This window comes from Leptonychotes weddellii, chromosome 5 (assembly GCF_054177405.1).
Source record: "Leptonychotes weddellii isolate Sample4059 chromosome 5, ASM5417740v2, whole genome shotgun sequence".
Taxonomy (NCBI): domain Eukaryota; kingdom Metazoa; phylum Chordata; class Mammalia; order Carnivora; family Phocidae; genus Leptonychotes; species Leptonychotes weddellii.
The window spans coordinates 24,710,191-24,720,857 of record NC_138373.1 but is presented as its reverse complement, the minus strand read 5'-3'; the positions used below and the strand labels follow the sequence as shown (position 1 = coordinate 24,720,857).

At 39.9% G+C, this 10,667-nt stretch overlaps 2 protein-coding genes and 1 non-coding gene across 3 annotated transcripts in view; 1 reads left to right on the top strand and 2 right to left on the bottom strand.

Moving 5' to 3' along the window:
• NTAN1 (N-terminal asparagine amidase) overlaps positions 1-10,667 on the top strand; it is a 192,996-nt gene that overhangs the window by 46,011 nt on the left and 136,318 nt on the right. The window lies entirely within an intron of this gene.
• PDXDC1 (pyridoxal dependent decarboxylase domain containing 1) overlaps positions 1-10,667 on the bottom strand; it is a 51,141-nt gene that overhangs the window by 32,598 nt on the left and 7,876 nt on the right. Inside the window, exons 2-4 of the mRNA XM_081819976.1 lie at positions 3,537-3,610; positions 2,938-3,000; positions 912-992 (exon numbers count right to left, since the gene is read on the bottom strand). Of these exons, the coding sequence (XP_081676102.1) occupies positions 912-992; positions 2,938-3,000; positions 3,537-3,610 (218 nt within the window). The remainder of the gene's footprint in view (positions 1-911; positions 993-2,937; positions 3,001-3,536; positions 3,611-10,667) is intronic.
• Positions 318-386, bottom strand: LOC115937332 (small nucleolar RNA SNORD45). The gene has a single exon (XR_004072637.1). It is a non-coding gene; the product is annotated as a small nucleolar RNA SNORD45 (small nucleolar RNA).

The following is a 10,667-nucleotide window of genomic DNA, read 5'->3' as shown; positions in this document are numbered from 1 at the left end:
ATGATAAATGACACACATACAGAGTTACTGGCGGCAGCAATGTTTGTGACAGTAAACCTGAACAGGAGACATGGTTCATTCATCCAAAGTAAAACTAAACAGTTCTTACAAGTGAAAGCTCCTTGTATACTGATAAATGATGAACTCTTAGACCTAAATGAAAAAAGCAAGGTACAGAACAACATAGAGAGTATTTACATACTGGAGGGAACGTAGACTTTGCTTATGAACACATACACATAAAGGATCTCTGAAGAATACAGGAGGACAAGCTGGGGGGGGTGGGTAGAGTATGGAGGAAATGCCCCTTTTCATCCAAGGCCTCGTAATTTTAGAATTCACATCAATTTTGGGTTCAGGTAACATATGCCATCACATCACCGACTGAAAATTGCCTTTGTAGACTGTTTTCTATCTTTTGAAATTTGAAAAAGGAGAATGATTACTTCTGTCCCCCCCCCAAATTAAAACAATTAACCATGAAACTAAATAAATAGCTAAGTGAGATGAATAAAAATAAATGGATGATTCACAGACAACGTGGCCTGCCACCAACAGATTCAGCTGTGGCAATTCTTAGCAGTCCAAAGCGGAAGTATGAAGCACATAGCAGTATTCTCTGGTCCCTCTGCCAACCCTTCTCTAAGACATGATGCCAGAGAAACTACAGGATTTAGTTTGAGTGAGTGCCTTCCTTTTGCAAAATATGTTACCTACAATATGTTACCTACCTGAAAAGGAAGAAATGAACACTGCTTTAACATCATACGTAACTGTGAATGAAACACAGCTCTGTTTTGGCAACTTGTAAGAATGCAATCACCGTTTAAAAAAAAAAAAAGAATGCAATCACTATCAAAATCAAGAACACATATACTTTCAAAGAACGGCTGCCAATCGTCCCGCCTTACCGGGCGCTCTGGGGCTCCTCATCTTCATCTCCATGCATCAGATTCTGGACTACCTGGAGGATGCTCACCATGTCTTGTCCGCTGCAGAAGAAGAAGAGGGCTGATGGACAGGTGGAAACAGCACACATTCCCCACCCCTCTATTTCCTTCACTTAAACCAGCCTTGATGAGGGTTTTTTTTTTTTTTTTAAGTGAGGAGCTATAAGAATGTGCTTGAGATACACTAAACATCTTTTAAAAATAAACCTCAAATTAAATGAATTTTCCATATAACCATGTAATTATTAAATATTCTATGCAAACAGGAGATTGATTTCTGAAAATTTCAGCAGTATTACTTCAGCACTACTTCTCGACCTGTTCATTTGAATCCAAGGAGAATATTTAATAAGCGTGTTAAAAGAACCAAAATAGTCTTTTTAAGATGCTGGAAGGTCACAGAAGGAGCAAGAATACTCCAGTGCCACTGGTGTGACTAGTCTCCTTCCACGGAGGAGTCTTGTCTGGCTGTTCTAACAGACTTAAACATGTAATGCAAGCATCGTTTTCTACCACCTCTTCCCCAAGCAGGGCAACTGGAGATCTGCTTAGAGTGCAAACGGATTTCCTCCTCTCCAAGATATGTTATTAAACGCTTCTTACGTGAGGGGTTGAAAACTTATAAGAATGCGAATGGCTAAAGTAGTAGGCAACGGCAACTTGTAATAACTGTAATATAAAAATATTATCACTCCGTTAATGAGAATACGACTAATAAAAAGTTCTCTTTGGAAAAAGCGGCACTGTCAAAACAATGCCCCAATGCCCTTCCTCTCCAAGGTGCTGCCCTTCGTGCGAGAAGGGCTTTGGCCCTTGGACACTGTGGAGAGAGTGCGTGCTAGTCATGTGACCTTGAGCCAGCTGCTCAGACTCCCTAAGCCCCCTACACTACAGAATTTTGAGGACACAATCAGTGCACGAAACATGTTTAACGCCATGCCTGGCAAAGCACGGTCTCAGATGTTGGTGTCAGCATTAAGTGTGACTACTCCTGCTCTGTGGCTTTAATAGCCTCCTATTCTGAGAACTAGAGATGCTCCTGCTAGTATCTCTTGTAGGGAAACTGCTGTGGGATTAGTAGAACCCTTTCTTTCCCTTCCGGAGTGTGGGAAGAGGGAACTGATAGAATTTGGTTCGTGCTTTCGGCTGCAGAACCCACTTCACATCCAAGGGCTTCAAATCAGCACGGTTAGGTGGCAAGCAGGAGTGCCCATCTTAAAATATTAGCATCTGGGTGTGTTAGATAGGACACTTATTGACACACTGTGGTCCTTCCTCCACACTTTTCTTTTGCAACCTTGTATATATTCACATTCAGGTCAAAGAACAATTGAAGGGAGTTGTACTGTTTACCTATGTGCAGTTTCCTGGTTATAAAAAAAAAAAAAAAGCTTGAGGGAAGCTGGGCTGGGACTTTAATTCCAGACTGAGTGCTAACATCCGGTGAACATTTTAGTTACATGGCTACTTCTTTTTCTGATATTTTCCCTGCTAGCTTAAACCACACACACTTGACAGATTTGCTTTAGTTGCCCCCAAAATAAATAAATAATCACTCTGCGTACAAATGATCGAAGTTGACACTTTCATTTTACTGTATTATAAAAATGATACATCTTATCAAATTAACGTATCTCTCACCATAAAGCGCAGTCTGAATAGATTACAGGTTTCAAGGATGAACTAAGTATGACAGTCGAGTTATATAATTATAAGTTTGTGCATCGCTTTTGAGTCATGAGGTTGTTAAATTCTGAATGGGAAATTAAATTAAATCCTGAATGAGAAAGGGGGAGAAGCAGGTAGATTCAGCATTATCACCAACCAGCCAATGGCATTCCGATTTTCTGATGTTACATATGGCACAGGACTCTCAATTTGCTTTGTGCTTATCACAACTAAAATTATCAATCAACAATGGTTTGAAAATCTCGATTTAAAGATAACACATACCCAACTAAAAGTATGTATCTTCATTGCCACCTACCTGCCTTGGAGTGGCCCTGGAATATCTCCTGATATCTTCTTTCCATTTTCCTCCTCTGTTCTTCTAATTTAAAGAAAATAAAAAACTATTTGTTCTATCTTACCAAATTTCTAACATTTGAACACGCAAACATGTGACGATGTTGCCTTCAACCTCTTAGTAGCTGATGTAGGATTTGAAACACATTTATCACATCTCTTCCCCCATCTCTGTTGCCCTAGTCCCCAGTTTGGGGTATAGCTTGAATTTCAGGAAAAGAACATGAAACAACACTTTAACCCATTTCTTGGTTAGCTGAAGCTCTATATAACCTAAACGTACAGCAAGGAGTATTTACAGAATTCAAATCAATATGTTAAGTAAATGAAACTCTTAACGGGCAGAACTGAAAATGAGAAAAGTCCTGCCCCTCAATTTCAAAATCTTTTAATTACAAAGTACCTTCTACCCAAAACAAACACCATCTTTAAAGTCAGATGAAGCTAAGCTAAGCGTGACATTGTGAAACCAAGAGGTGTTTTTATCAGCAGGAAACCAGTGCCACCAGCTTCACAACAGGCTGAACACGTTTAATAGGGTCACTGCTGTTCCAGGCTCACCTCTGACTGTCCTCTAGCATCTTCACGGCCTCTTTCAAGTTTTTTCCCATCTCAGCTAATGTAGGGTCTGCTATCTGGGAAACAAATCAAAAAAGATTAAATTGCAATAATCCTGTATTGCTTCTGCAATGTAATTCACCCAGAAAAATTAAACTGAAGTCCATTTTCTTCTGGATTTATTCTAAAACACATGGATTTATTATAAAGTACATGTTTTAAAGGTTCTCTATTTTCGTTAAATTTTTAAAAGATTTTATTTATTTATTCTAGGGAGAGGGATAGAGTGCGCACGCACAGATGGTGGGAGAGGCAGAGCGAGAGAGAATCCCAAACAGACTCCTTGCTGAGTACGGAGCCCAACATGGGGCTCAATCTCATGACCCGGTATCATGACCTGAGCCAAAACCAACAGTCAGACGCCTAACCGACTGACCCATCCAGAAGCCCCTAAAATACATTTGATTTTAAAATTCGAAAGTACAAACATGTAATGTAAAAAAAGTCCACCAGTCCTACTCCCCAGAGGAAGCCACACAAGTTTGGTATGTATCTTTCCAAACTCACATCTTACCCCTATGAACCCCTGCAACTTGCATTTTTCTACTATATAGTGAATATGGTTCCATGTCAGTATATATCCACTTCATTTGTAGTGAGTGGTAACACCATATTCCACTCTATGGATATTTCATCATTTAACCAGTCTTGAATTAATGTTAGATTATGCCAGTTTTACACTCTTAGAAGCAAGGTTCAGAAAAGTATGTATAGTATGCTATTTGTTTTATTGCTGTAGTAGGCTGAAAAATGGCCTCCCAAAAGATAATTACATCACAATACCCTGGAACTTGTGAATGTTACCTTATATGGCAAAGTCCTTGCAGATGTGATTAAGTTAAAGATCTAGAGATGGTGAGATTACCCTGAATTGTCCAGGTGAGCTCTAAATGCAGTCACATGCATCCAGGTAAGAGAGAAGTAGGAGAGTGTACACACACACACACACACACACACACGAGAAGGCTATGTGAAGACAGAGCAGAAGGAGATTTGGTCTCAAAAATTGGAGTGATGGGGCCGCAAACCAAGGAATGAATGTTGGCAGGCAACATAAACTGGCACAAGAAAGGAAGGGACTCTCCCCTAGAACCTCTGGAGGGAGTTCAGCCCTGCCAACACCTTGACAGTGATACAGATTTCAAACTACTAGCCTCCAGAACTGTGGGAAAATACATTTCTGTTGTCCTAAGGCACCTAGTTCGTGCTCATTTGTCACAGTAGCCAAAGGAAACTAATATCCTCATAAATCTGGAAGTGATTCCATAAACTCTGGAAGCTTACACAACTGGTCATGGTGACTGCCTCCAGAGAAGGGAACTGGAAGGATGGGCATCAGATGAGAGGGAGTCTTTTCAACTCACATCTTTTTGTTCTTTTCGGATTTTAGTACCAAGTGTACTTCTAGCTCCCATTCAAAAGATAAATAAGACAAAAATTTAAAAAATCTTACAAAATTAAACACACAAACTCATTTTCCTTTCTTCTTAATCTCCTTAGCAGTCTTAAGGCAGACAATCTGGTTGTCTCGAATCTCCATACAAGTTGGGTTATAGATAGTTACGGAGACTTTCTTTTGTTCCCCTCTTACTCTTCAAGTGTATTTATGCTCTTTTCCCTTCAGACTGCTTACTGTACCTAATCTTATTAAGTGTACAATGGATTGTATTACAGTTAGTACTGCAGTATATCCTCAAAAAAAAATTTTTTTAAAGAGGAGACGAGGAGAGAATTTTTTTCTTTTAATTTACTTGACAGAGAGAGACACAGCGAGAGAGGGAACACAAGCAGGGGGAGTGGGAGAGGGAGAAGCAGGCTTCCCGTGGAGCAGGGAGCCCGATGCGGGGCTCGATCCCAGGACCCTGGGATCATGACCGGAGCCGAAGGCAGACGCTTAACGACTGAGCCACTCAGGCGCCCCAAGAAGAGAGAATCTTGAGCAGGCTTCATGCCCAGTGCAGAGCCTGACACCGGGCTCAATCTCACAACGCTGAGATAATGACCTGAGCCAAAATCAAGAGTTGGGTACTTAACTGACAGAGCCACCCAGGCACCCCTCTCCTCAAAACTGTTTTTAAGAAATGCTACTCAGTTTATCCACGTAAGTATGGAAAAATGTTAACTTTAGGGATCTAGTCCAGGGATTTTCCACTTGTGTTCTTCTGAGTCTTAATACTCCCAGGAAGAACTTTGGGGAAGTGGGGTTGGGTAGGCAGCTGGGGCTTTTAGCTCCCTGCCCCCCATTAAGGAGATCAGATCTGTTTTATAACAACAAGAGTTTTTTAACTTTCACTTGTAGAAGAAATTACTGAAAAGAAGAAGAAAAAAGGAAGCATAGCATGTAAACCTGTGGTGTACCATTTGAGAAGTGAAGAAACTCAGAGACGTAAAGTGACTGCCTAAGGTCACAAAGCTATTCGGTGACAGAGCAGTGCCGGAACCCTGGTTTCCTGACTCCTGTTTCTGACCTATTACATGACACAGACTCCCAAAACGGATTACAAAATAACTGCATAGCCACGTCCAATATGATTTTATAAGATAGAAAAATTATTTTAAAACTGGTGTTTCCAATAAAATTAACAATTTAAATGTAACATGAGATGGGTTACAAAGCAATCTCAAATGGTCTCTGTGTTCTAAGTTAATGATTATGAGTAGGATGAGGAACAGATAATGGCCAAGAGAATGTATCTGAACTCCTCAGTCTACTGGTCATGTTCCTTATTATCCTCATCCCCTGTGACCCTCCAGGGTGTTCCCAATCACCTGGCCAACTGAAAAGATAAACAGTTCTGCTTGATCAACCATACTTCCATGTTTCATGCCTTTAACACTTGCCCTGTCTGAAATGTCCTTCTGCCTTTTATCTCTCTAGCTATTAAATCACAATTCGATACTTCCAAGAAACTTTGATGGATAAAACCATTTCATTCTCTTGTATTTTCTTTAAAGATATCAATACCATTTTGCTAAACGAAAGAATCTGGACCCACTGCCTGATAAAAAGAATTGTATTTATGGGGGCAACGGAACAGAATACATGAAACTGGGGCCATTCTAATATGCAACTGCCATTTATCCTTATGATTCCTCAATATCCTTTACTGTGAATTGTTTTAGAGATGATCTTTCTAGTATATTCTATCCAATTAGATTATAAGCTTCCTGACGGCAGTAATTCAGACTCCTACTAATTTTTTTTTTTTTTAAGATTTTATTTATTTGCGAGAGAGAGAATGAGAGACAGAGAGCATGAGAGGGAGGAGGGTCAGAAGGAGAAGCAGACTCCTTGCCGAGCAGGGAGCCCGATGCGGGACTCGATCCCGGGACTCCAGGATCATGATCCGAGCCGAAGGCAGTCGCTTAACCAACTGAGCCACCCAGGCGCCCCTGGACTCCTACTAATTTTGACTGTTTTTGTAGGACTAGGGGTCTCAAATCAGCTGGATTCTTGGGCTGTCATGTTACCTCTGAAACCCCTTAGGAAGGCACAGCATAATGGGCATCAACCTACTGGCTCTAAGTGCAACACAGTTAACGTTTCCTATAGGACTGGAACACAGTGTTTCAGTTGAGAGTACATAAAATTGACTTAGTTTAGAACTCACTTCTTAAGAACAATACTTATTTTTAAACACCAGAATTCACATGTGATGGCAAGATGCTTACACTGTGAAAGGCAGGTGGAAAACGGAGCTTCGAGTTCCCACATGGGAGTCTCTCTGTACAGAGCACATGCTCAGTGAAACGAATGGCTTACATTTAAATTGCTCTAGCTCCTCCTCTCTTTCAGGAAGTGAAGTCGAGGGTGGAGGAGGTGGCGGAAAGTGGGTGGCTAGGGAAAATCACACTTACAGTTAACTTTCAGTAAATTAAATGTGAATATGATGGGTCTCCAATGCCACACATCCTTCAAGGGCTTCTTGTGTTAACTGGGTAAATCCAAAATATAAAATGTTATCCAGCTGCAGGATAATACTACATTCTGTCAAGGAACGCTCTAAGAAAAATGTATATTTGTTTATCGGTTCCTTAAAACTAAAAACCATGCCTCCACAGGCTTCTAGTGAGGGCAGCCGTGATTATCTAATTCACATTTCTTACCCTCAGTACCTATTACAGTGCCAGACAAAGGCAGTTGTGTGGTAAATGTAATAAACAACAGCAGGGCAACAGCCAGACACAAATCTAAATGAATGAAAAATTAAATTTGTATAAAGATATCTATTACTCAGGGGACACCTGGGTGGCTCAGTTACGCGCCTGCCTTCAGCTCAGGTCATGATTCCAGGGTCCTGGGATTGAGTCCCACATCAGGCTCCTTGCTCAGCAGGGAGCCTGCTTTTCCCTCTCCCTCTGCCTGCCACTCCCCCTGCTTGTGTGCTCGTGCTAACAAATAAAATCTTTAAAAAAATAAGTAAAAAAATAAAAGTAGACTGTTTTAAAAAAAGGTGTCTATTATTCAATACTTAGATTAAGATTGTTTTAAGATTTTTGAGGGGGAAAAAACAGTATTCTGTGCTAGGTTCCTAGGAAGAACATCCTATCATTTTTTTAATTCCTTAGCACCAAGCACAGGATCTAGCACAGAAAAAGGGCTCACTGAGATTTGTGACCCTTAATAATTACTAATAGTTACTGGACTGCTTACTATATTCCAGGCATTAGGCCAACTAACACTTTTATATGCATTACTTCCTGACTAACCCAAAGGCAGTTATTATGCTTTAGGGTCAGAATTTATTTTTTTTTAATTTAAATTCAATTAATTAACATAGTGTATTATTAGTTTCAGAAGTAGAGTTCAGTGATTCATCAGTCTTATATAATACCCAGTGCTCATAACATCACGTGCCCTCTTTACTGTCCATCACCCAGTTACCCCATCCCCCCACCTCCCTCTGCTCCAGCAACTCTGTTTCCTATGATTAAGAGTCTCTTATGGTTTGTCTCCCTCTCTGACTTCATCTTGTTTTATTTTTCCCTCCCTTCCCCTATGATCCTCTGTTTTGTTTCTTATATTCCACATATGAGTGAGATATGATACTTGTCTTTCTGACTGACTTATTTCGCTTAGCATAATACCCTCTAGGTTCCATCCATGTCTTTGCAAATGGCAAGATTTCATTTTTTGATGGCTGAGTAGTATTCTATTGTATATACATATACCACATCTTCTTTATCCATTCATCAGTTGATGGACATCTAGGCTCTTTCCGTAGTTTGACTACTGTGGACATTGCTGCTATAAACATTGGGGTGTAGGGCTAGAATTTAAAACAAAGCCTGTGCTACCCTAAAACTAGTGCTCTTAACCCTAGGCAATACTGCTTTTCAATTTTATCAAATAAGTAAACAAAGCAACTCTTACTTTGAAAAAGCCCTGTACTCAAGTCTTAATTAGAGCTAAGGCCTCCCCCCACCTTTTTTAAAGTAGGTTCCATGTCCAGCATGGAGCCCAAGGCAGAACTTGAACTCATGACCCTGAGATCAAGACCTGAGCTGAGATCAAGAGTTGGATGCTTAACCAACTGAACCATCCAGGTGCCCCAGGCCTCATTTTAAAGATGATCCTTGCTTAATGTTTTCACCTAGATAAAAAGTATATCAGAAAGCTCTCCCTATTGGGAAAATTTCACAGTGTCAACTAGATAACCAAAAACTTATTATCAAAACAAGGACATTTTCAAGAGTGAAAGAGCACTATTAATAATTAAGCCATGACAACAGCTATGAGTGTGAGGTTTTCAGATGCCTTTCTAGGAAAGGGAGCAGGACGCCAACTCAAGACTCCTGAGCCGGACATCCATGGCCCATGCTCACCTTGGGTCCCTAAGGCTTAAAGAGGTTTGCAGCAATCATACTGTTAAAAAACTAACCAAAACAGTGCAACAAACATTTACAGAGTGTGTGTACCTAATCTCGAAACCACTATATGCTCATTATTGAGGATTCAGAGACAGCTATTAGACTGTTAGTCATTAGATTGTAAATTTATAAATTATACTTCAGTTATGGCTGATTCTGCTGTGTAATGAAGTGGATTCAGTATTTTTGCTTCAATTATATCTAACAAAGATGAGTGGTATGGCTTAATGCAATTTCAAGGCTAAGAAGAACCATTCAATTGTTTGTACGGTAATTGTCACAGAACTGAAACAGCTCATTTTGTGAAACAAGCTCCACTGTTCGTCATTTTATAAACATTTAAGAGCCATTTTTATACTAGTTGATTTTCATCATTTTCAGTCAGTATGGAATAGTAAAATATCCTGGCACTATCAGGAGAAGAAATATTACAAGTAATGTTAAAACATCACCAATTAAGGTTCTCACAATTTAAATGTTGGAGGAAAAAAGAGTCAAATGCAAAGTAAAACAAGAAAAGAAGTCAGGGAGTAATTCTCAAGTTTTCTAAAAGCTAGTGGAAGTTCTAAATTTATCTGGAATAGGGCTGCATGGATCAACGAAAAAAATCATTTATTTTTGCTCTTGGCTAGAATTGTATCAATTCAGTATAAAGTAACACACTGGCACTATTCCTACCCTTATTTGGAATACATCCTATTTATTGTTTTGTTCTCTTTCATTTTTTAAAAACTGCTGGTCACGACCTGCTAAGTTGATTTGACATCCCATATATAGGATGTAACCTGTAGGATGGATGTTGGCAATTATTAACAATCAGATACAATCATTTGTTAATAAAGTTTATTTACCAAGAAGTTGTTTATAAGAACCTTTTTTTTTTTTTAAGATATTTATTTATTTATTTGACAGAGAGAGACACAGCGAGAGAGGGAACACAAGCAGGGGGAGTGAGAGGGAGAAGCAGGCTTCCCGTGGAGCAGGGAGCCTGATGCGGGACTCGATCCCAGGACCCAGGGACCATGACTTGAGCCAAAGGCAGATGCTTAACGACTGAGCCACCCAAGCGCCCTATGAGAACCTTTCAAAAGTGGAAACTGCAGTAGGAAAAGAATCTTAGGGCATAAAATTTGGTAACTGTTGCCCTATAGTTACTTTTAAAATGTTCTCCGCTTTCAAGCATGCTTAATCAAGCTCTTGTAT